This window comes from Oncorhynchus clarkii, chromosome 18 (assembly GCF_045791955.1).
Source record: "Oncorhynchus clarkii lewisi isolate Uvic-CL-2024 chromosome 18, UVic_Ocla_1.0, whole genome shotgun sequence".
Lineage (NCBI taxonomy): Eukaryota > Metazoa > Chordata > Actinopteri > Salmoniformes > Salmonidae > Oncorhynchus > Oncorhynchus clarkii.
This window is the reverse complement of record NC_092164.1, coordinates 21,309,324-21,336,411: the sequence shown is the minus strand read 5'-3', so window position 1 is coordinate 21,336,411 and position 27,088 is coordinate 21,309,324. Positions and strand designations below refer to the sequence as shown.

The following is a 27,088-nucleotide window of genomic DNA, read 5'->3' as shown; positions in this document are numbered from 1 at the left end:
AAACTAAATTGACTCAATTACAGTCTTTACACTGCGTTGTATGTTGCTAGGTGTGAGTTATCAGCGTATATATAAATCATAGTCACCATGTGTTACTGTGCAGGTGAAAATGAAAGTGTTCTACTGAGTCATATTTCCTCTTGTTTTTCCCCCTCAGGAATGCAGTCGATGGAAACAAGAAGTTGTTTGCAATCTATGATACCAGGTAAGTACGTCAGTCAGGTAGACTGACAGTCCCCACGGGCTCGAGTGGTCGATTTTGATTATTGAATAGGACTTGGAGGAAGGGAGATAGACCTCTTATTGCATCAGGTATAGCAATTCAGTCTAGGCCTACATCTATTTGGCACATTATGTGAAATCTTATTGGGATTAGAACATATTCAGGTTTACGGTCAATTAGATGAATATCTGGAGTGAGCGGGGTTGGCTCCAATCCAAGAAAGTACCTTTACCGCCTCCACCGGTGGAGTCTTTGCCAGTAGCCAATATACATTTCAGTTAGGAGTATAGTTCCTTCATGTCTCCCCGTTGCATAGAGAGAGAGGAGAGAAATCCAAAATACGAGTGATGTCAAACCGAACAGATCTGAACGGTCTGAAAAGCCAACGACTTCCTCCACGAGAACTTGCCAATGGAATATTCTGATTTGTAAACACATTGTACCGTTTTTGCGTTGCACGTTTTTCACCAAAACAGTAAGGAATGTGGGCTTTTCTGAGTGGAAAATTGTTTAGTGTTCTTTCAGCACCAGTGATTGTAGCTGTCGTTTGTTGCGCACAAAGGTGAGTGATTTCTCTAGTAAAAGTGTGACGGAAAAACGAACGTGCAATTTTGTAGTAAACGCTATCCTTTTGTTGTTGTTTCAGCGTGAATGAACCAGGGAACATGTCGTTTGTGAAAGAGACGGTGGACAAACTACTAAAGGGATATGATATTCGTCTTCGACCAGACTTTGGAGGTACGTTTTCAAAAGTGGGGCAACCATGTTGCAGCGTGTCCATGTTTACTATGCCGATTCGCTCATCTTGGGCTCATATTGCAGCCATTTTTTGAATTCACTGTCATTGTAAATGATACCATTGCATTTGCATTACAGGGGCCCCTGTTGCAGTTGGCATGAGTATAGATGTGGCGAGCATAGACATGGTATCCGAAGTCAACATGGTGAGTGAACTCGCGACCCGATTACTGTAAACATTGGGACTCACACAATTGTGCTTTTTGCTTTGCTCACTTTCATATAGTACTTGAATATGTTTCTCCTGGGATTCACGTAATGCGTACATTTTCATTCAAAATCATGCAATAATGTCCTACAATGAGTTATTGAAAAGTGAAAGGTAAAGTGAAAAGTACAGTATGTTCAGCAACTCCAGCACTTCAAAGAGGAGTATAGACATGGGCATTCTCTCCCTCTCTCTCAGTTCAATTCAATTTGCTTTATTGACCTGACTTAACAATGTACATATTGCCAAAGCTTACCTTGGAGATTTACAATATTAACATAATTAAAAAAGTAATAATCTATTGTCAACGGGACAACAGTAACAACGATAATCAAGGGTCAAAATAACCAATAACAATGGCATAGAGGACATGAGCAAGGATGGTTGGTCTGACAGACAATGTACCTCATCTTATGGCAGGCAGCAATGTAGTGAGCTGCCAACACACAGCTCTCTGTGTCCTCCCCCTACAGGGCCAGTAGTTTGTTCTCATCAGAGAGGTCTTTGAAACCTTGAATAAGGGTTTCAAATAAGTTTATTTTTTCTCTCCCCAGCTCTCCCTCACACACTCTCTCTCTCTCTCTCTTTGTCTCTCAAGTTCTCACTCTCTTTCTCTTTCTCTCGCTATCTCTCTCTCTTACTCTCTCAAGCTCTCTTTCTCTCTCTCTGTATCTCTCTCTCTTTCGCTCGCTATCTCTCTCTTACTCTCGCAAGCTCTCTCTCTCTCTCTCTCTCTCTCTCTCTCTCTCTCTCTCTCAAGCTCTCTCTCTCATGAACGTGCGCACACACACACACACACACACATACCTCTACACCCCCCACCCCGACACACCTTTACCACCCCATGCATCTGTGGCTTGTTTGTGAATACACATGCCTGGGCTCAACTTCTTACAACTGTGCCTGTGCAGTGTGTATACTGGAAAGTGGCGCAGCATGTGCACAGCAGCTGTTCGCGTCTCTATCAGAAATAATGATCTCTGGGCTGCTCCCCTACCTGGGACAGGCACTTCAGGTGAGAAGCCACTTTAGGACAGCCCCAACACAATTCAAGTTTCAACGTTAATTCGCAATGTGCACAGGATACAACAAGTGTGAAACAGTACAGTGAAATTCTTATCTTGAGAATGCAGTGTTAATAATAATAATAATAATAATAATAATAATAATAATATAGATAACAAAAACATATTTAAAAAATAACTACGATGTAAGTTAAATAAATAATAGAATGCAAGTACTGTATATACAGGTCAGATCCAGTACTTTATTAAATGTGCAGAGGTACTGGAGTGGTTGAGGTGGGTTTATACATAAAAAGTGTATTAGGATATACATGTAAGTATTCAGACCCCTTGACTTCCAAATTTTGCTATGTTACAGCCTTATTCTACAATTTATTAAATTGTTTTCCCCCCTCATCAATCTAGACACAATACCCCAGAAGGACAAAGCAAAAACATGTTTTGGGAAAGATGGGGAGTTTCTTCTATTCTTCTCTGCAGATCATCTCAAGCTCTGTAAGGTTCGATGGGGAGCGTTGCAGCACAGCTGTTTTCAGGTCTCTCCAGACATGTTCGATCGTGTTCAAGTCCAGGCTCTAGCTGGGCCACTCAAGGACATTCAGAGACTTGTCCCAACGTCACTCCTGCATTGTCTTGGTTGTGTGCTTAGGATTGTCCTGTTGGAAGTTGAACCTTTGCTCCAGTCTGAGGTCCTGAGCGCTCTGGAGCAGGTTTTCATCAAGGATCTCTCTGTACTTTGCTCCGTTCATCTTTGCCTCGATCCTCACTAGTCTCCCACTACCTGCCGCTGAAAAACATCCCCACAGCATAATGCTGCCACCACCATGCTTCACTGTAGGGATGGCTCCAGGTTTCCTCCAGACGTGACGCTTGGCATTCAGGCCAAAGAGTTCCATCTTGGTTTCATCAGACCAGAGAATCGTGTTTCTCATGTTCTGAGAGTCTTTAGGTACCTTTTTGGAAAACTCCAAGCTTGCTGTCATGTCCCTTTTACTGAGGAGTGGCTTCAGTCTGGCCACTTTACCATAAAGGCTTGATTGGTGGAGTGCTGCAGAGATGGTTGTCCTTCTGGAAGGTTGTCGCATCTCCACAGAGGAACTCTAGAGCTCTGTCAGTGACCATCGGGTTGTTGGTCATCTCCCTGACAAAGGCCCTTCTCCCGCGATTGCTCAGTTCGGCCGGGTGGCCAGCTCTAGGAAGAGTCTTGGTGGTTCCAAACTTCTTCCATTTAAGAATGATTGAGGCCACCATGTTCTTGGGGACCTTCAATGCTGCAAAAATGTTGGGGTACCCTTCCCCAGATCTGTGCCTTAACACAATCCTGTCTCTGAGCTTTAAGGACAATTCCTTCAACCTCATGGCTTGGTTTTTCCTCTGACAATGTAATAGTGTAATAGTGACTGGTAGCAGGATAAATAGATGCATACAAATGGTAATGGCAATAAATAATCAATGGACTGCAGTGTAATGGAGTAATACCTCTAATAAATTTAAATTTAGCACAGGAGCCCGGAGAACAGTCCATGCCTCTGGTTTTTCATACACGTGACATTCTCAAGAACAAGACGCAAAAAGGAAAATACAGAGAGACAAATAGAAGAAAAAGATGAACTAATGAATTCACTGATTACATAATGAATGTTCTGGATGATGTTCAATTAAGACAACAAGTTTTGGATGATGTAATCGTCACCCGGGAGGATGTTCAAGCGTCTCAGGACGCTGATCGAGGATCTGTTTTGCCCTTTAGATCATAACAAATGAGGTTACGTTGACACGGAGGACCCAAACCTAGATCAGCACTCCTCCTTTTGTGATACTCGACCCATACGGACCCTGGTCTTGCAGTGATTCCGGTCGTTCTAGTAAGCACTGTAGCCCGACCAAGTAAACCATTAATGTGCTTTGAACTTCCTGAAACCAGGGACAGTTGTTTACCTTGGAACAGGAGGCACTTTTGCGCCGCGACAATGGAAGTAGCCTGTAGGAAATGTGTAAATGAGATGCTCCTCTTTTCCCTTTGATAGAAGAATGTCTTTGAAGATAATATGTAGTCCCGTGGGGACTCTATATCTTTGAAATGGCAGAATTAGCTCTAAAACACTGGCTGGTCCTACATGTGTAGGTAAATACTGCTTTGTGTATAGTCAGTGATCTTGGGTTAATAAGCTGTTCTCTCTCTCTCTGTGAGAACCTCAGTGATGGCTACATTTGCAGTTTGTCTTCCGAAGGGATGTTTTCTCTCTACTCTTAACACTGCATGGAAGAGGCAGGGGAGAGACTGTCATAGCCGTAGCCATCAGTTACCATGGGAACTGGGGTAATTACTAGCACTAACTATATGACTGTGTGTTGACTGCACCCAGGTGATGTTATAACTTGAAAAACAGTATTGACCAAAGAAAATTGATGAACGATCTGAATGGCCACTGTGCACTTCCTTTGTTATATTTCCCCAGTTAATTGAACAATAGATTTTTACTTAAATTACTGTCCATTTCAGGTTAGTTGAATCATAGGCAACTGGAGAAGAAATGTTGTCGGGTAGCTTCAGTCAAGTTGTTGTTGTATGGCACGCTTATTGTGTGTTGTATGGAGGAGATACGAACCCACAAGGGACTGCAGAAATAGATAACGATTTGAATTCACTCTGAGATAGCCCGAGTAACCAGCCGTCAGTACAAGTCCCTCTGCAGAGTGTGTGTGGGTGTGTGGGTGCAGAAAATCTGGCATGTGAAGTGGAGATTTTTCCTCTCTCCAACTGTTCCTGTCATAACTGTTTGCTTTTCACTGTGTCTATCTGAAGAAATCCTGCCCTATTTACAGCCCATAGACCATACTGACCCTGGAATTTACATATAGGTTCATTTTAACGTTCCATCAGGGACTATGTGTAACCAGATGTCAAAGTGCACCATTATAACCCCTATGAATATTGGCAGGTCTGCTAGGGGTTGTGAGGCAATTGGTCTCCTGAAGTTAAGACCGTATTTCCCAGAGTGCTGTAGTTGAGTTAAAAGGGGAGTAATGGGGTTATGCTTCAACGCTGACCCCCACTTTATCATTTATGATTGCTATCGGACATGATTCTATCGATCCATGAAGCCAGCTCTCTGCAGTAGCATGATCCCTCTACAAAGTCTATAGAGCGCGCGTGTGTGTGTGTGTGTGTGTTTGGGTGTTTGGGTGTTTGGGTGTGTGCGAGTGCTTTCTTTTGGGCATGGCAAAAGCTGAAGATAAGTGCCCACATTTCCGGTGCAATGCTTTGGCCCAGAATCCTATCATGTTGCTTGTGTCTGTGTACACAGGCAGTTATTTATCCCTTCAGTCTTCTGTGTAATTCTTGGTTGCCTCCTGCCCCTTGTGAATCACTTGTAAATCCTGTATCAAGCCTTTTATCACCATTTTATTCCTGATTTATCTATCAAACCCCACTAATGCACGTACAGAGAGATCCATTGTTATCGCAGCCAAAGCTCTGTGTGTTTAGAAGCCATTAGTATCCATTACATCTCCATATACGGCTCTGGGTCTCCCCTCTCATAGCGTATGTAGAGTAGAACAGAGGCCATGCATGCTATTTTGAACATGCTGTTGAGGTTCACCACAGAAGTGGGGAGAGAGGGTGATTTCCCGCAGTGGAAAATGGGCTTCCAATAAGAAATCTCTGGGCGGGGGGGGGGGGCTGTGGAATTTGCTTTGAAAATGACCGACTGCGTCAAATGATTCTTTACTGAGTTTTGGTTGATAATTGATGATCATGTATAACCCGAATTAGCTGCATTGATTTGTTTTTATAACTGCACTTGCAATTTTGAGGATCACTGTTCGTGTAGGTTATCGCTGTTTGCCTTAGTATGCTGTCATTGATGGTTACTATGGTTATCAAGGTGGCTATTATTTCTCACACTATCCAGAGGTGTTTTAGCTAAGAGACCTCAGATGAGCTATGAGCGACATACTGTAGTTAACGTAGAGAATGTTTGCGATCAGTCCGTCACAAACTGCCAGCTGACTATTGCCACTGCGCTATAAATATCTCCTTTGATTTGCGTCAATCTGTATGATAATATATAGCTGAGGACCGTACAGAGGTTGTGTTTGTGCGTACAGTACATGACGGCATGTGGGGACCGCATGCAAATAAGCCTCACATAGCTTCTCACAATATCAGTTGGTATTGTATTGGCTAATGACCTTGGGGTCTACGCACACATTCAACTTTCTACGGATGCACAATGTCATAAGGAGCCCATTTGTAAATGCACTAAAAGTACACAGATTTACGTCAAGGCGTGTGACCATAGAATTACGGACGTTGTTGGTGGGATGGAGCCGGTTCCATAAAGAGTGGTTTTGTGTGAAAGCATGATCATGATAAGCTAGTTTGATAATGAGGAGCGTCTGTTGGAGACAGGGAGCAGATGCAATGACAAATGAGAATAGTAGGCTACTGCGTCGGTCAGTATGCAGGGGATCATCACACACTGTAGGCTGAATAAACGACGCCACCAAACAAGAGCAGGTTCACCTCCCACCAGGGCCTGTGTCCCAAATGGCACCCTATTCCCTATACAGTGCACTACTTTTGACCAGGGCCCACTATGTGAGGAATAGGGTGCCATTTGGGACGCATCCAGTGTCATCAGTAACATTAGGTCACTAAATGAATTGCAGAATGACAAAAAAAAAGCTTTCTTGGAGAATGTAGTATCAGTAAAATCGCAGTAATATGGACAACCATGACTGATAAGTCCTTACAGGGTGCGTTATTGAATGAAAATAGATTAAAGCCTATTCACAAGCACACACGCACACACACACACACACACACACACACACACACAGCTAAACAGTGTGCAGTAAACATGCAAAGAGCCTTCCCCTCAGTCCTTCCAGGTTGATACTTTGAACGGAACTGAAACTGCAGATTCCTCCTTCAAGGAGATCACCACAATTGCCACTGTAGCATGACAGCATCAGTGTGATAAACTGTCTGATTCAAGGTGAGCAACTACTCCTTTTTTTGAAATGCTCTGTGATTGTCCCCGTGCAAGATTTATAAGAATTCCAAGGCAGCTGCGGCTTTGAACGCAGGACCCGGCTACAGTGGTTATTTAAATCATTCATGCTCTTTCATGTAAAGACTTATCTAAAACTACATCCCTGACTGGTTCACACTTCTCACCCCTGGAACACTCCCATCTTGAAATACCTGAAATAATCTCCGGGGACATCATTGAACAGCTGGTTGGAGGTGTAGAGAGTCATACACTTAGTGTACATTTTGTATCTCTTTATCCTAAAAACTGATCAAATGGAGGGAGTACGTGCCCCCTCAGTTTCAATTGGCATGACGTCCTGCCTCTGGCTCCCCTCCATAGCGAGATGCAAGGACTGAGTAGGCTGTGCACTGAAATATTGGACCCAATACCACACAATGTAATTGGCTTTAGTCAGAGACCATGTGGTTGGCTCCACTCATAACAGTGCTGCTGGCGTAGAGAGAGAAACACATTGCTGTCGGGTATTTTGGAGTGTGTGGCGGAGCCACTTGGACAGACTCCTGGTACAGCCTGGCCCTGCCTACAGTATGGCTGTTGTGTAATCACCATTAGAACTGTGGCTGAATCACATGGCCATGCCACACACAGCCATGCCACACACAGCCATGCCACACCTCCTGCTGCCTGGTGGGAAGCCTTCTACTGCGGCGGCCATTTTGACACAGAGGGTCGGTAATTGAGGCGGAGTGGGTGGAGAGAATTTGGAACACCAGTTTGGTTGGCATGGGGATGGGTCAGAGTAGAGTACTGTGTGCCACCATGTTGCAACCTAACCCGTCACCATTCCGACAGCTTGTAACTGTAAACTCCTCATCTCTCCTCCCAAAATAGGCCTATCCACAATCATTCTCAGAACTATGGGGTGCAGCCTCAAGAAACACACACACACACACACACACACACACACACACATGTCAATCAAAAATAAGGAAGTGAATATACTACAGTATACTAACATCACCATATGTTCATCTCCTTCTAGGACTACACTTTAACCATGTACTTCCAGCAGTACTGGAGGGACAAGAGGCTGGCGTACTTAGGGATCCCACTGAACCTCACCCTGGATAACCGGGTGGCAGATTCACTCTGGGTCCCTGACACCTACTTCCTGAATGACAAGAAGTCCTTCGTCCACGGTGTGACGGTCAAGAACCGCATGATCCGCCTCCACCCGGATGGAACAGTGCTCTACGGCCTGAGGTGGGTTCCAAAGCAGTGGAATCAATGGGTTCTAGATGAATGCATCCAAGACTGATTCATTTGAAGGGATATCACAATCGTTTATTTGATTATTTTATAGTAATAAATGCTGTGTGGTATGTATGAGCTGATAGGTTTTTTTTTATGTGTTTTTAAAGAAGTGGGGCATTCCCACTCCTCTCTTTTTGGTCTGTTTATTGGATAGCATAGACAGAGAGGAATAATAGCGGAGAGTCCAAAAATAGCAGTGGACCAGATTTTTAACCATGCTGTAGTGATCTTTGTGTTCCGGAGGCAGTGGCTCAGACCACTGGACCACCTCTAGGCCACCAGCTGCTATGTTTTTGGCGAGTAAATATAATCCCTTCCCATAGGCTCAGTTTAGCTTTTCCCTCGACATATTGGTGCAGTAGCGTGTACATTGTCATGCTTTGTTGAAATGTGTATTTTTCCAAATATTTGGTGAGAAGAAAACATGAAGAAAAAAAGAAAATGTATAGATGATGACGCAAGCTCAGCTGTTGCTTTGTCATGATTCCCTGTTTCAATATCCATAGCCATTGGTCTTTGTTGTTTGACAAGTCCTGACTTGTTCATCAGGATAATGAATATGTATAATGCATGGTTTTCTTCCAAATTGAGCCATCCAGCATGGAAATTCAATGATTTTTGCATTTTAATCACTCGCAGTGGGCTAGTTTTGAATTATACGTAGTTGTTTTATATCAATTGGATTTAATACAATGCGTCGACTCTGTTCTTTTAACATACTGTAAATCTGTTTCATGTACCCCCTCTAAAGAACACGTGTGTGTGTGTGTGTGTGTATGTGGGTGCATGAGCTTGACCCTGTGTACAGCTCATATAGAGTTGTGTTATTAGTTGTGTGTGGGTGGGTGCGTGTGCTTGTGTGGATAAGTGTGTGTGTTTGTGTGTGCGTGTGTGTGTGTGCGCACACGGTTGTGTGTGTGTGTGTGTGTGTGCGCGCACGTGCGTGGTTGTACTTTGTGTGTGTGTTTGTGTGTGTGTGTGTGCGCATACGGTTGCAGGTGCGCAGGTGGAATCATCCATCTTGTCTAATAGCTAATAGCTTCTGACGAACACACTCGTCTGGATGTAATGCATTTCTGATATGACAGTATAGCTATGTGACCTGGCATTCTTATCCATAAAGACATATATGACGTATATGTTTTAGATTGTGGAGCTTAAACTGTCTAGTGGTCACAGCTTCACTAACGGAGTCCAGGAATTCAGCAACTTGTGCAAACATGGTTCGATTCTGATTCGGGCACGTGAGGAAGATCAATCGCTGTTGTACCGAAAATATTCAACCTCATGACCTGACCAAAAGGACAAAGCCCCTAGTGTTCATATCTATACCATTTAGCAGACGCTTTTATCCAACGCGACTTACAGTCATGCGTGCGTACATTTTCCTTATGGGTGGCCCGGGGAACGAACCTATTATCCTGGCGCTGCAACACCCTGCTCTAACAACTGAGCCATACGGGACCACAGTCCACTTGTTATTATCCCAACTCAATCAATCACTCACCCTGAAACCCACGGTCCAACTGTAAGTGATAATGTATGGAATGGAATGCCAGAGTAGGATCTCCAGACATGACTATATGGAATGTTCCGATGTTACATTACCTGTCCACTAAAGTAACCGAGACGTGAGTGTACAGTAATGATGAGTTCTGGTTCTGAATGTCGTCATATCTTAAGGTAATCTGGTCTACCGGGCTGAACCTAATACCAACTGAAACACTGAGTAAAGATCGAGGCACAGTTGTAGTTTCTCTTCAACAATTATAGTCTATACTGGTATGTATTCAGTTTCAGCTCTTCTTGCTTACAAGTGGGACCAGAGAGATAGCCTTTCTCTCTGTGGACTTGACTGTGGTTGTTCAGGAGATCATAACGTCATGGTGAATAACATTATACTGTAATTAAATGGTTTCATGCACAGGTGAGACGTTAAGGTGGATCCACAGCAGACAGTATGGATGGAGAATGTGTGTGTGGGCTCCGGTAAAGCTTAAGTTAATGTGATCCTCTTCGCCCTTGTGTGTGTGTGTGTGTTTGTTGACCTCAGGATCACAACGACGGCAGCCTGTATGATGGACCTGAGGAGGTACCCTCTGGACGAGCAGAACTGCACTCTGGAGATCGAGAGCTGTGAGTGACCCCAATACCATCAACCTCTGAAATTACAATTTCAGCATTACATTTCAGTATTTCAATATTTCAGTATAAAAAATTAAATCCAGTGTAAGATTTCAGTATAACTGTAAGGGGTGCGTACTGGCAGCAGAGAAGTCAGACGCAGGAGAGCAAAAACTGTGTTTCCAAACGGCCCAGTTTAACAACAAAAAACCCACCGGAAAACAGAACAATCAAATAATGGGGACATTACCCGACGCACACCAGGACAGCCGTGCACAAGCACTTACAACAAACAATCACCGACAAGGACATGAGGGGGAACGAAGGGTTAAATACACAACATGTAATTGATGGGATTGGAACCAGGTGTGATGGAAGACAAGACAAAACCAAAGGAAAATGAAAAGAGGATCAGCGATGGCTAGAAGGTCGGTGACTTCGACCGCCGAACGCCGCCCGAACAAGGAGAGGGACCAACTTCGGCGGAAGTCGTGACAATAACATTTGACTATTTCAGTATAAATACTATTTATAAACTCAGCAAAAAAAGAAACGGCCCTTTTTCAGGACCCTGTCTTTCAAAGATAATTTGTAAAAATTCAAATAACTTCACAGATCTTCATTGTGAAGGGTTTAAACACTGTTTCCCATGCTTGTTCAATGAACCATAAACAGTTAATGAACTTGCACCTGTGGAATGGTCGTTAAGACACTAAAAGCTTACAGACGATAGGAAACAGTTATGAAAACTTAGGACACTGAAGAGGCCTTTCTACTGACTCTGAAAACCACCAAAAGAAAGATGCCCAGGGTCCTTGCTCATCTGCGTGAACGTGACTTAGGCATGTTGCAAGGAGGCATGAGGACTGCAGATGGGGCCAGGGCAATAAATTGTAATGTCTGTTCTGTGAGATGCCTAAGACAGCGCTACAGGGAGACAGGATGGACAGCTGATCGTCCTCACAGTGGCAGACCACATGTAACAACACCTGCACAGGATCATTCCGAACACCACACCTACGGGACAGGTACAGGATGGCAACAACAAGTGCCCGAGTTACACCAGGAAGGCCCAATCCCTCTATCAGTGCTCAGACTGTTCGCAATAGGCTGAGAGAGGCTGGACTGAGGGCTTGTAGTCCTGTTGTAAGGCAGGTCCTCAACAGACATCACCGGCAACAACGTCGCCTATGGGCACAAACCCACCGTCACTGGACCAGACAGGACTGGCAAAAGTGCTCTTCACTGACGAGTCGCGGTTTTGTCTCACCAGGGGCGATGGTCGGATTCGCGTTTATCGTCGAAGGAATGAGCGTTACACCGAGGCCTGTACTCTGGAGCAGGATCGATTTGGAGGTGGATGGTCCGTCAGTGTCTGGGGCGATGTGTCACAGCATCATCGGACTGAGCTTGTTGTCATTGCAGGCAATCTCAACGCTGTGCGTTACAGGGAAGACATCCTCCTCCCTCATGTGGTACCTTTCCTGCAGGCTCATCCTGACATAACCCTCCAGCATGACAATGCCACCAGTCATACTGCTCATTCTGTGCTTGATTTTCTGCAAGACAGGAATGTCAGTGTTCTGCCATGGCCAGCGAAGAGCCCTGATCTCAATCCCATTGAGCATGTCTGGGACCTGTTGGATCGGAGGGTGAGGGCTGTGAGGGCCCGAGAAATGTCTGGGAACTTTCAAGTGCCTTGGTGGAAGAGTGAGGTAATATCTCACAGTAAGAACTGGCAAATTTGGTGCATGAGGAGGAGATGCACTGCAGTACTTACTGCAGCTGGTGGCCACACCAGATACAGACTGTTACTTTTGATTTTGACCCCTCCCCCCCTTTGTTCAGAGACACATTATTCCATTTCTGTTTGTCACATGTCTGTGGAACTTGTTCAGTTTATGTCTCAGTTGTTGAATCATATGTTCATACAAATATTTACACATGTTAAGTTTGCTGACAATAAAAGCAGTTGACAGTGAGAGGACGTTTCTTTTTTTGTTGAGTTTAGTACAAGATATCCAATCACAATGGAGATTACTGTGATGTGTTAAAGGTCCAATGCAGCCGTTTTTATCTCAATATCAAATCATTTCTGGGTAACAATCACCTTACTGGATTATTTTCAATAAACATTTGAAACAAGAAACAAAAATTGACTCCCTGGGCGTGGTCGGAGTGGGGAGGGGAAAACGGATAACTGTTATTGGCAGAGATGTTTGGAACTCTCTTTCTTAATTGTCTATGATATTAATTTACCACATGGTGATGTCACCAGGCAGGCCAAAACTCCATCCCACCAAAACAGGCTGAAATTTCAGGCGGTCTTTTCAAATAACTCCTACACTAATAACTCCTACACTCCCCCCCCCCATCATAACAGCCTCAATCGTTGGGGCAAGGACTCTACAAGGTGTTGAAAGTATCCAGCATCCACACTGGCCCATATTTACAGTTGTGTCAAGTTGGCTGGATGTCCTTAGGGTGGTGGACCATTCTTGATACACATTGGAAACTGTCGAGCGTGAAAAACACAGCAGCTTTGCAGTTCTTGACACAAAAAAGGTGTGCCTGGCACCTACTTGCATACCCCGTTCAAAGGCACTTACATTTTTTGTCTTGCCCATTCAACCTCTGAATGGCACATATACACAATCCATGTCTCATTTGTCTCAAGGTTTAAATCCTTCTTTAACCTGTCTCCTCCCCTTTGTCTACAATGATTGAAGTGGATTTAACAAGTAACTTTAACAATGGAGCATAGCTTTCACATGGATTCGCCAGGTGATGTCATGGAAAGAGCAGGTGTTCTTATTGTTTTGTATACTCAGTGTATATAAAACACAGGAAAATCATGTCTTTGATGGCACTGGGCCTTTTTAGCAGTTCAATTGAGTGAGTGGAGATTTAATGATCTGTGACTTAGTTTCTTCACATGGTATCCAACTCCAGTAGGTTCATTTTAACCCTGTCTTTCTTTCTGTGGTTCAGATGGATACACGACAGATGACATTGAGTTCTACTGGAAGGGAGGAGACAATGCGGTGACGGGGGTGACACGCATTGAGCTGCCACAGTTCTCCATAGTGGACTACAAGCTGGTGTCCAGAAATGTTGTCTTTTCCACAGGTAAAATGTTTATACACATCCTTACCATGTTATTTTCCATTTTGCTTTTTACCCAACCAGTGCTCCACTATGAAACTCTTCACTGCTACTTCAGTTCTCTAGTGGCTGTATCTTCCAGTTCGGATTCAATGTTATCGGTATCCTTGACATAATTTGGTGCGTGGGTGCGTGCATGTTCGTGTATGCGGGCACATGCATGTCAGGTTGTGAGAGTTTGTATGTATATGCACTTGCTTGTATGCGAGAACTCCACACCATCCCTACCTTTTTATTTGAGTCCCTGATGGCAGCCATTAAAGTTTAGTGTCCAGTCTGGCCCCCTCTATACTCTTTCCCCTCTCCCTGGCTCCACAGTGTGGCCCCCTGTCTCCCTTCTCCCTGGCTCCTCAGTGTGGCCCCCTGTCTCCCCTCTCCCTGGCTCCCCAGTCTGGTCCTCTGTCTCCCCTCTCCCTGGCTCCTCTGAGTACCCCTGCATCATACTTCAAAGGCCTGTCTCCCTCCCCGAGCCTGGCTAAAGACCAACTTTCCTCCATGTGCTGCTGTTGCTTGCTTCACTCACACAGACTCACACAGGAGCAGTGAAGGATGGTAGGATGGCAATTACCCAGCTGTTTTCTTCAGCTCTTTAAAAGAGAGAAGCCATGGAGAAGCAGCCTGGGAAACAGGGCATCAGAAATTCATGTGAAAAATAAGGCCCAGAGCATCAATTATTCCCCTCCAAGCTCACAAGGAAACATCGCCATAATGATTTCAAGTTTCAAGGTGTAATGTCATGTACAGCTCCAGAACCAAGTGGAGAACATGTCTGTCAACGATTCCTAGACACCATCATCATTCCTATTTGTGAAATGTGAAATGCCTATCTTGAACCCAACACAGGAAATAAAAAATAAGAAAAACACAAGAAAGTAAGTAAGCATATTTTATACAGGGTCAGTCAGTTCCAGTACCATATTTACAATGTGCAGTGATACTGGAGTAGTAGAGGTAGATATGTATAGGGGTAAGGCAAATATTATAAACAGGAGTAGTTTCAGCGTGTATGTGAGTGGGTGTGTGGGTGTGTAGAGTCATTGTAAATGTGTGAGCAAATTATGAATTGAGTGTTTGTGTGTTGGAGTGTCAGGGTGCGTGAGTGTGAATAGAGAAAGTGCGAAAATGTAAATAAATGAAATACAAAGGTCAACTCAGATTGGTTGTTTCAGATGAGTTGTTTCCACATGCTTTTCCCTCTCTCACTTTAGCAGTGGATAAAGGGGATCTCTGTTGAACTGGTGAACGTTGTCAGAACGTTGTTGGACATCACACCCTTACATTATGAGAGTTTTCACGTCGTGGCCGTCATGGGTGTTGTCATGGTTACCATATCACCATCACATCCTCCTCTATTCTGTCCTCTCCTCCTCCTCATCCCCCTCTTCCTCCTCCTCATAACATACGGTGTACTCTCCCACTCGCTGACAAACGTCCAGACACAGCGAGTGTGAACGCTTAGTTGCACACCTACATCCTCTGTATCACCATTCGTCTTTCAACACCTACTTTCGCCTCCCACTATCTCTCGCATAATGTTACCATTCTTAAAGGGACAGTTCCCTTCCATGACAATTTTTTTTATTTCCCCTTTTTTTTAACCAGGTAGGCAAGTTGAGAACAAGTTCTTATTTACAATTGCGACCTGGCCAAGATAAAGCAAAGCAGCTCGACACATACAACAACACAGAGTTACACATGGAGTAAAACAAACATACAGTCAATAATACAGTAGAAAAATAAGTCTATATACAATGTGAGCAAATGAGGTGAGATAAGGGAGGTAAAGGCAAAAAAAGGCCATGGTGGCAAAGTAAATACAATATAGCAAGTAAAACACTGTAATGGTAGATTTGCGGTGGAAGAATGTGCAAAGTAGAAATACAAATAATGGGGTGCAAAGGAGCAAAATAAATAAATAAAATAAAAACAGTAGGGAAAGAGGTAGTTGTTTGGGCTAAATTATAGGTGGGCTATGTACAGGTGCAGTAATCTGTGAGCTGCTCTGACAGCTGGTGCTTAAAGCTAGTGAGGGAGATAAGTGTTTCCAGTTTCAGAGATTTTTGTAGTTCGTTCCAGTCATTGGCAGCAGAGAACTGGAAGGAGAGGCGGCCAAAGAAAGAATTGGTTTTGGGGGTGACCAGAGAGATAAACCTGCTGGAGCGCGTGCTACAGGTGGGTGATGCTATGGTGACCAGCGAGCTGAGATAAGGGGGGACTTTTCCTAGCAGGGTCTTGTAGATGACATGGAGGCAGTGGGTTTGGCGACGAGTATGAAGCGAGGGCCAGCCAACGAGAGCGTACAGGTCGCAATGGTGGGTAGTATATGGGGCTTTGGTGACAAAACGGATGGCACTGTGATAGACTGCATCCAATTTGTTGAGTAGGGTATTGGAGGCTATTTTGTAAATGACATCGCCGAAGTCGAGGATTGGTAGGATGGTCAGTTTTACAAGGGTATGTTTGGCAGCTTTGGTGAAGGATGCTTTGTTTGCGAAATAGGAAGCAAAATTCTAGATTTAACTTTGGATTGGAGATGTTTGAGGTGGGTCTGGAAGGAGAGTTTACAGTCTAACCGGACACCTAGGTATTTGTAGTTGTCCACATATTCTAAGTCAGAGCCATCCAGAGTAGTGATGTTGGACAGGCGGGCAGGTGCAGGCAGCGATCGGTTGAAGAGCATGCATTTAGTTTTACTTGTATTTAAGAGCAATTGGAGGCCACGGAGGGAGAGTTGAATGGCATTGAAGCTTGCCTGGAGGGTTGTTAAACACAATGTCCAAAGAAGGGCCAGAAGTATACAGAATGGTGTCGTCTGCGTAGAGGTGGATCAGAGACTCACCAGCAGCAAGAGCGACATCATTGATGTATACAGAGAAGAGAGTCGGTCCAAGAATTGAACCCTGTGGCACCCCCACGAATGTGCCTCGTCTCACGTATAGAGTACATGGACAGCAATCCATGGATCCAGATAGTTTCTGATCCGAGAGTTTTGATTAGTTTGTTTAGGAATTTTGCAAATCAATGAGAGTTTTATGATCTATGTCAGCGTGATTTAAATCCCATGCTTACATAAATAGCCACGGTAATGTGTGGTCTGGAGGATATTTTTTAGGTCAACTTGTCGTAGTAGCAGTGGAAGGACTTCCTCCTTTCGCTTAGAGGTGTACAACTGACACCCTTGAGTTCTGCATTGCTTCTGGTACTCGTTTGTCCTTGGCTCTTAATGGATCAATAAGTGTCATTGATTGGCTGAGGAGTCCACACACTTGGATACCCAGATGTTAATTTGTCTCTGATTAACAAGGCAAGGCATGGACAAAAACCAGCAGACCCTTGAGGACCAGAGTCATGCATCACTGGTTTAATGCTATACAGAGAGGAATGTGCACTATACATTCAACTCAAATGGTCATTTATGACGACAGATATGTGATGAATCATAAAGTGTGTTTTTCATGAGCCAGTTCAGAGAAGAAATACATACATTACCAAATGCCTAACATATCAATCTCCTAGACTTTTATACATGCATAAATTATAAAATAATATATGCCGATTGAAAGTGCAACATTTTCTTTCATCACAGTTAGTATTGAAATATTTTATTATTTGCCTCGCATTCATCGCCAACGTGTGTCAAATTGTTGTGAAGTATGGTTCAAGGATGCTTGTTTCCATGGTGATAAATCCAACACATGCTGCCATTGCCATAAAAACAAAAACACGAGGTGTTCCATAATGCTCCTCGAACCAAGAAGTCGTTCATTCTGTTCAACCTCTCAACATCCTGTTTTCATAGGTGCCTACCCAAGACTGTCTTTGAGCTTCAAGCTAAAGAGGAACATTGGCTACTTTATCCTGCAGACCTACATGCCCTCCATCCTGATCACCATCTTGTCCTGGGTCTCCTTCTGGATCAATTACGATGCCTCGGCTGCAAGAGTGGCATTAGGTAGGTGTACAAGCACCATATGTTACACATTGTACAATATTAACAAGTATCTGAATACCGTTTCCCTATTATTGTGACTGATCCCAACATCCCACTAGTTATACAGTCTTAGAAAAAAAGGGGCTATCTAGAACTAAAAAGAGTTATTCGGCTGTCCCCACAGGATAACCCTTTGAATAACCCTTTTTGGTTCCAGATAGAACCCTTTTGCATTCCATGTAGAACCCTTTCCACAGATGGTTCTACATGAACCCAAAAGGGTTCTACCTGGAACCAAAAAGGGGACAACCGAAGAACGCACATACACACACACACATACAGTCTAGTCCATGAGATAATTATACTCTAATTCTATTTTGATGGTCTACTCTGTATTACTGAATGGACAGATTCTCCTGCACTCTCTCATGAACATAAAGCAGAGAATTGGGAGGTCTTTGCAAAGGCATGCAATATCCGGTGGCTTGCTAATAAGGAGTCCACCAGAGAAAAACATTAACTCCCTCAGTGATATATCGTTATGGGATTTCCTTTGCCACCCAGAAGGGTGCTTTGTGGCGGCTGCATGCCGGTAAGAGCAGCAATCAAGATATCAATGCAGTGGGAAAACAATTGAATTGTTTGAAGGTAAAATTGATCAGGGAGCCGTGTTACAGTGAATTCCAAATCCAGACGACCCACTTGGCCCTAATCTTGTTCCAGCACATTTTCTTCACTCTCTCGTGGAGTACCTTTAATCAATAACTCTGAGCAAAATAAATAAAACTCCCTGTTCAGTATGTACATTTTAGCAGCCTCTCTTATCCTGAGCAATTTTAAAGTAATGAGTGCATACATTTTCATTGAATTGAACCCACAACCCCGAGCGTTGCAAGCATGGTGCAAGCATGGTGCTGTACCAGCTGAGCCACACAGGACCTACAGTGTGTTCAGTGTAGCTCACCTTCTGCATGCGTTCAGTGGTGTACAGGATGCAAGGTGCAGGGAAAGCAGGGTACAATAACCTGGACCTGTACATGCAGTGTTCAGCGATGTAACACTCTGGAAGTTTGTTCAGAGTACCAGAGCTGTTCCATGTACTGGCGCTGTTTAAAGTACTGTATTCCTCTGGTTAAATGTCCTCCAGAGTTGCTAAGGCTCTGCGATCATACTTCCTCACTTTTAGACTAGAGTATCTTCTGACACCTTAGAGACACTTAAGTGTGGACCAAATCTAATTTCTTGATAACCTCGTAACCCCCCAATTTCAGAGAACAGACGATAAGGGATAATGTATCGATAATGCCGTTAGCAAGCAGAGTGCTACAGGATCTGAAGTCATTTGCACGATGCTTTAGTGGCTCCTTCCTGATGATTATGCAGCAGAAATAGAGTAGGGAGTCTGTCTGAAACATACAATTAGATAGACATTAAAGGAGCAGTCTGGGATTGGTGGATCATTTTTTGAACTTTTAAATGAGTGATATATATACATGTATATATACCCATTGATTCTTATAAATGCCTCATGAGCTTAGTTTTAACTGTCATAACCCATCAGAAACCAATGTATTAGCTTGTTTTATGCCATAGTTTGTAAACAATGGAATGGTAAACATACACTGTATAGCCTAAAAACATGGCTGCAACTATCATTTTGGTATCATCTATGGTCAGTCCTTAGCACCAAAGTGACTTACAGTCATGCGTGCATACATTTTACATATGGGTGGCCTTGGGAATTTAACCCACAACGCTGGCGGTGCAAGCGCTATGCTCTACCAACTGAGCCATGCAGGATCACATACTGTAGGCTCTATAGCACAGTATAGGCTCTATACCACAGTAATTACCAGTAGACTAATGCAAATAGTTCATTGTTCAGTAGCAGACCAGTATGTTAGCAGATGTGGAGTACTTACTACTTTCTCATTTTTGGGAGGTACTATTTCAAATCAAATGTATTTATATAGCCCTTCGTACATCAACTGATATCTCAAAGTGCTGTACGGAAACCCAGCCTAAATCCCCCAAACAGCAAGCAATGCAGGTGTAGAAGCACGGTGGCTAGGAAAAACTCCCTAGAAAGGCCAAAACCTAGGAAGAAACCTAGAGAGGAACCAGGCTATGTGGGGTGGCCAGTCCTCTTCTGGCTGTGCCGGGTGGAGATTATTACAGAACATGGCCAAGATGTTCAAATGTTCATAAATGACCAGCATGATCCAATAATAATAAGGCAGAACAGTTGAAACTGGAGCAGCAGCACGGCCAGGTGGACTGGGGACAGCAAGGAGTCATCATGTCAGGTAGTCCTGAGGCATGGTCCTAGGGCTCAAGTCCTCCGAGAGAGAGAGAGAAAGAAAGAAAGAAAGAGAGAAAGGGAGAATTAGAGAGAGCACACTTAAATTCACACAGGACACCGAATAGGACAGGAGAAGTACTCCAGATATAACAAACTGACCCTAGCCCCCCGACACATAAACTACTGCAGCATAAATACTGGAGGCTGAGACAAAAGGGGTCAGGAGACACTGTGGCCCCATCCGAGGACACCCCCGGACAGGGCCAAACAGGAAGGATATGACCCCACCCACTTTGCCAAAGCACAGCCCCCACACCACTAGAGGGATATCTTCAACCACCAATTGACCATCCTGAGACAAGGCCGAGTATAGCCTGTCTGGGTTGGGGGGGCGCCAACCCAGACAGGAAGATCACATCAGTGACTCAACCCACTCAAGTGACGCACCCCTCCCAGGGACGGTATGAAAGAGTCCCAGTAAAGCCAGTGACTCAGCCCCTGTAATAGGGTTAGAGGCAGAGAATCCCAGTGGAAAGAGGGGAACCGGCCAGGCAGAGACAGCAAGGGCTGCTCCAGAGCCTTTCCGTTCACCTTCCCACTCCTGGGCCAGACTATTTAAATGCATAATACCTACACACCTTTTGGGAGGTACTATTTAAATGCATAATACCTACACACCTTTTGGGAGGTACTATTTAAATGCATAATACCTACACACCTTTTGGGAAGTACTAATTAAATGCATAGTACCTACACACCTTTTGGGAGGTACTATTTGAATGCATAATACCTACACACCTTTTGGGAGGTACTATTTAAATGCATAATACCTACACACCTTTTGGGAGGTACTATTTAAATGCATAATACCTACACACCTTTTGGGAAGTACTATTTAAATGCATAATACCTACACACCTTTTGTGAAGTACTATTTAAATGCATAATACCTACACACCTTTTGGGAAGTACTATTTAAATGCACAATGCCTGACATTTTTCCTTTGAAAGTGGCTAGAGAGAGAGAGAGAGAGAGAGATATAGAGAAGCTCCATAAAAATATATTTATCCCCAGAGAGTCCGGTCTCCTGATGAAAAAGAAGGGAGGCCCACGGGCACATGGCCCTGTGATTAAATTGTCAGGTCGGTGGGTGCAGTGAAGGACAGAGAGTAATAGAACCACAGAGGGAACACCGATAAAGAACATGGCTGCCGTTCAGCAAAACCACAGAGATCGTTGCAATGAGTAAAAGCAAAAGGGGAGAATGCTGCTGTTCCTCAGAGAGAGAGAAACACACACACACACACACACTGTCACAGCAAACCGGTAATACTTAACTGTCTCCTTTAATGTTCCAATAAATCAAGGAAAGGGCCAGATTGATCCTACACTCTAACTACCTCCAGTGTTGCTTTATGACAGTACTAGCTACTGATACACATGGTTTATATTTCTTGTCAAAGAAAATACATGTTACTATTTTATTTGAGGTCAGTTTTCCTACATATGTGTTTCTGCACGGACAACAGATAAAGCATGTGCAAAGAATGCATTGTTTCCATTTAGGGGCCTTTCTTTAGGACAGAATGTGTAGTATATTTAACATGAGACATTCAATTCAACTCCTTCCACGGTTAAAATGTCACTCACAGCTGGAGGCTGAATGTACACAATTATTCAACGAGTTATTTGAGGTTGGTGGTGTCCGAGGGGCTAGTAGAGGACTAACTTTTGAATTTCTATTCGGGGAGGTTATTATCTCTGATTTTGGCTCAGAGCACAACAAGACGACCAAGTCCCATTCGTTATATACTGTAGCCAACTCTTCTACCATTGTCACGCCATGCATGTTTTGGAGGAGGCGTTAATTGGCAAAAGCACAAACAAACAGACTGGAGCACCAGGCTACAACGAGGCAATCTGAGGCTAAAATTATATCAAATAATATTCCCCTCTGTTCTGGGAAGTGGTTTGGTTGGAACATATAAATACAAATAATTAGTAGACTGCAAATTGACCACAAGAATCTCAAACAGACATAATGTTTGACTAAAACATAATTATTTCAAACCTTGCTTAAATTTGTATATGATCACGTGTCTCTCCATTAAGCATGGGGATACTTGGGAACAGATTGATTTAATTAAAACTACTTGGAGCTGATTTCCTGACTTTTTTTTACAGTCTTTATGTCCAACAATGAAAATGTAAAAACATTATCAGAAAACTTGTGGGGGCCAGTTGGGGAACCCTGCCTTAAACTGTCAATTGTAATCCAGGGATCACCACTGTGCTCACCATGACCACCATCAACACCCATCTGAGAGAGACGCTCCCCAAGATCCCCTACGTCAAGGCCATTGACATGTACCTGATGGGCTGCTTCGTCATGGTCTTCCTGGCCCTGCTGGAGTACGCCTTCGTCAACTACATCTTCTTCGGCCGTGGGCCACAGATGCAGAAGAAGCTGGCAGAGAAAGCCGAGAGGGCCAACAACGAGAGGGCGGCCAAATATGACACCAATCGGGTAAGTCGTCATGAAGATCTCTGTCGAGACGCTCTAACTTCTTCAAAGTTCTTCCAAGTTTCTTGGGTTTCAGGTTGAGAAGTTGTCGGGCGTTATCTTTTCAGTCCGCACACTCTTACGACGGCAGATCAGAAACTCTATAAATATGGTGTTGTGTTTCTTGTGGTTAGTCTCCTCAGGAAGGAGGTAAAACGTCATCTCTTAAGCTGACTAAGCAGCCTAATAGAGCAAAAACGCTCCGTGTCTCACAGTCGGTGAGTCTTGACCAGCGGACACACATTTTTTCACTATCTGTCTGACTTGTTTGTCACAATTGACTGACATTACATTTTTGTTTTTTTTCATGTCCGCATGAGAATTTAATGAGTCTGTACGTTTCACTTGTTACCCAAGTTGCCATTGTCCTTTTTTCAACTTCTGGTTTGACATTTGCATGTCCAACGCAACCTGCAAGCCCTATGTTCCGTAGTGTTGCTAGAAAACAGATATTGTGCTGTGTTGTCCATTCAAACGTTCATTCAAAGTGACCTCATTCCTACATAGTCTCATATCTCGATTCTCCAATGTATGTCATTGGTCTAAATCAGTTGTTCTCAATCCTGGTCCTGGGAACCCAAAGGGGTGCACATGATTAGTTTTGCCCTAGCAATACACACCTGATTCAAATGATCAACTCATCAAAAGGCTTTGATGATTTGAATCAGGTGTGTAGTGCTAGGGCAAAAACAAAAATGTGTACCCCTTTGGGTCCCCAGGACCAGGATTGAGAACCACAGGTCTAAATGGGTCTATAATGAACATAGTTCCGGTTCTCATCTCACCCTTGAACCTGTCCAGAGCAGGACCATCATGTTGTTGTAGCTCCAGATCATACATCAATCATCTACTTCTATCTCCAGGCGGAGTCCCACGGTAATATCCTGCTGACCACCCTGGAGATCCACAATGAGGTGGCAGGAAATGAGGTCACCACCAGCCTGGCGGACAGCAGGAACTCCTCCGTCATGGGATTTGACAACACCAGCACAGGTACCGGCGTCCAGTGCAGGAAGGCGAGCCGGGCCTCGGGTCCTCGCCACAGCCTCGACAGGCACGCCCAGCTCAAGAGGCACAAACTGCGGCGGCGCTCGTCGCAGCTCAAAATCAAAATCCCTGACCTGACGGACGTAAACGCCATCGACAGGTGGTCGCGGATTATCTTCCCCTCCGTTTTCTCCCTCTTTAATCTAATCTACTGGATGTATTATGTCAACTGATTGACTGATTTTAGGGTTAGATGGTGTTGTCATTTTTTTTTGTTCTCCTTCGTCATCATTTTGTCTTTTTTTTACGTGATAGGAAATGTTTTGCTATCGAAAAACAAAGGACTGCCTCTATGTAACACTTGACCCCTTTGTTCAAGTTTTTATATTTGCAGTCGTACTCAAATTGTGGATTGCGGTGGGATTGCTAATTCTTCAAATTTTGTACAGAACTATGTAGATAAATACCCATACTGTAGGACTTCCCAGTCTTTTTGCCCTCTCTGCAGTTTGATAATGTTCTTTATACCCATTTCAATTTGTGCAATCTGCAAGAAAGAAAAGGTAACCTTAGCATTTTTTTTATTTTAACAAACTCAAATAAAATAGAAATGTTATGTCATGTATTATGCATATACACAATGAATTGTAGTGTATACTTTATCATTATTTACATATTATTTGCTATGAATGCGGATCAATGCAAAAAATATATACTCATGTTTTGTGATGCTTGCCATCTTTATCACGTATATATTTTTTGTCTTGGTCAGATAATATCATTTAAGTGCACATACAGTATTTGCATATTTTACAGTGAAGTGGTCCTGTTTCTGTATGTCAATGTACAGTGTTATTATTAGTAGTAGTAATAGTAGTAGTATTGCTATTATTATCATTATTATTACTATTATTATTATTATTATTACATACTGAACTATAATATTTTAACACAGGTGCAAATTAATGTCTAGGGTTGAGGGTTATAATATCTCAGGTTCTGGATTTTGCTAATTGGCGTCCATTAAGTTTTCAAAATCCTGTCAAGCAGTCTTGAAATTGGAATATTGATTGGTAATCTAAACATACCCACCACTGCACTCAATGAATCTGTCCCGGTTCACATCTTTTCTACCTGATATTGTGAATGCATGACAGGATTTCACTCAGTAAATTGACTGCATTCCTTTGAATCAGCTCCACCTTTGATAGCTGTTGAACTCTCCTGCCAATGGCCTTGTGCTATATACTGTATCACATGTCTTTGTGAAATATTCTGATATTTTTGTAAGGTGTAACGTTGACTATAACTACAGTATGTTAACTCCCTCTCTTGCGCGCTAGCATTGTAGACCATAGATTCCCTCTGTTCACAGCATTCCCAACGGAAGTGGCAGGGTTGAGGGTTTGTTTGGTTTTGACCATTTGACTGATCTTTACTGCTGAAATGACCTCCAACTGTAAATATAATGTATATAACAGATGTGATGTAAGTGTGCACATTTTTATTTGGAGTTGTCTAATTAGTTGTCTGTTTTATAAGACAATGTGAAATACCGATGACATTTCTGTCCTCTTTAAATGCTTGAACATCTATTGAATTAACATATGGGGTTGATCATATATATTTTTTTTTATAAGCAATGAATGCCATGAGAGACTAGCTATCAAATGCACAGCCAATATAAATAATACAACAAAACGCATTGTAAATCAAGGTCATTGCGACCACTGATAGTGGCATATCATCGTCATCCATTTCTATATTTCTATAATCTATTCTGCATAGCTATCAAAGAAGCACATATGATGTATTAGTCTCTCAGTATACAACTGATGCATGAATTCTGTTCTACAGGGCAAGGACAACGAGCCATAGTCATTAGATTGTAACCAAACATCGAACACATCCCATGAGGAAATGTAATCAACGGCATGGAAGTAGCTAACATTTGGTGAAACATTGCCGTTGTCCATATCATGCTGCTCTGGGCGAGAGAACATGCCTAGATGGCACTGTCTCTTGTTTCTCTATGCATGTTATATCGCATGAGTAGTGGCGATAAAAAAAAAAAAAGAACCTTAACCCTATCATCTTAGACCTGTGTCTCAGGTTACAAGTACAGTTCAAGAGATTGTGATAAACTGCCAGTCTCTGGTTGGTTACAGAGCAACCAACCATATCCTGGGGTCAATGGCTGGGATTCACAACGACAGTCTTCAAATATATAACACATTTATATACGCATAAAGAACAAATCGTGCGCCCATGTATTTTACCATTACCAACTTGCAGCCAATTGCTTATAGTAGTGACATGTATCTCTGGTATGTAAATACACTTTGCTACTTGATCATTAAGCTTGTTGTGTGTTTTGGGTTTGAGTGATATAATGGCAGAGTGTGTGTGGTTACACACGCTGGCCTTTAAACAGTTACAGACCCTGTGGTTTCCCGTCCCTTTTCTACTGTGTAGATGAGGCAGTGTTGGCTGGGTCTTGGTGTAAGATGACTAATATCCCTTGTTCTTGGCGTAAGATAGGTAATATCTCTTGGTCTTGGTGTAAGATGAGTCATTTCTCTTGGTCTTGGTGCAAGATGAATAAAATATCTTGGTCTTGGTGAAAGATGAATAAAATATCTTGGTCTTGGTGTAAGATGAGTAATCTTTCCCGAGATGCATAGACTTGAGTTAGCCCTTCAGAGCTAATGCCTAGTCTTTAGCTCAGAGGGCTAACACGGTCTTGTGGTATGCAAGAGACCTGGGTTTGAATCCCGGTCAGTCACATTGGCACATTCAATCTGACACTGTTTCATGCATTAAGTGCACTCATCGTTGCTGGCTTCTAATGTTGTCTGGCCCATTATGGAATGTCAACATGTTCTGTTCTGCCATAAATGTATTTAGCTATAGATATCTGTGTTTGTTTTTCTCCCTTATTTATTTAGGTTATAATGTTGCTCTATTCATGAAATAATATCAATTGTGTGACAGTAATATCTGGTTTTTGCATCCATTCAAATCAATGATTTCTGTAGCACACCTGTTAGACGCTATAGCAACAGGATGAACAATGGACAGACGTCAGAGACAACATTTCTTGTTCCTAATGCATTTCTGTTGAATGATTGAATCTAGAAAAATCCCAATAGTTTGATTTATATGTCCGGTGAAGATTAACAAATGATTACCAGTATTCCTGGATTGTGATTAAAATCGTATTTATCAATGAATTTGTGTGTGTTGGATGTTGGATGTTCTGATGTGCCATTGGCAACTTTAAATACACAAAATATTTGTTCATAGCCATGTACACTGAATAGAATTGCATTTTAAATCTCACAGTGTACATATTAACTCTCAATGTAGTGTTGCTTTTTCAATACTCAAAAGGGTTCATTTAACACTGGATTAGTGGGATTCATGTGTACACTGAAAGTG

General features: G+C 43.0%; 1 protein-coding gene across 4 annotated transcripts in view; it reads left to right on the top strand.

Annotated features, from left to right (window-relative positions):
* Positions 1 to 26,880, top strand: part of LOC139373185 (gamma-aminobutyric acid receptor subunit beta-3-like) — a 57,063-nt gene extending 30,183 nt beyond the window's left edge. The window contains exons 2-11 of one of the 4 annotated variants that reach the window (XM_071113360.1): positions 158 to 205; positions 870 to 961; positions 1,100 to 1,167; positions 8,303 to 8,523; positions 10,628 to 10,710; positions 13,690 to 13,827; positions 17,663 to 17,815; positions 22,377 to 22,624; positions 22,795 to 22,878; positions 23,524 to 26,877. In XM_071113360.1, coding sequence (XP_070969461.1) covers positions 158 to 205; positions 870 to 961; positions 1,100 to 1,167; positions 8,303 to 8,523; positions 10,628 to 10,710; positions 13,690 to 13,827; positions 17,663 to 17,815; positions 22,377 to 22,624; positions 22,795 to 22,878; positions 23,524 to 23,880 — 1,492 coding nt within the window. In that variant the 3' untranslated portion in view covers positions 23,881 to 26,877. Of the gene's footprint in view, positions 1 to 157; positions 206 to 587; positions 786 to 869; positions 962 to 1,099; positions 1,168 to 8,302; positions 8,524 to 10,627; positions 10,711 to 13,689; positions 13,828 to 17,662; positions 17,816 to 22,376; positions 22,625 to 22,794; positions 22,879 to 23,523 lie in introns of those variants that run through there. The other 3 variants (XM_071113361.1, XM_071113363.1, XM_071113362.1) reach the window with 3 other exon arrangements.
* Positions 26,881 to 27,088: the final 208 nt, after the last annotated feature.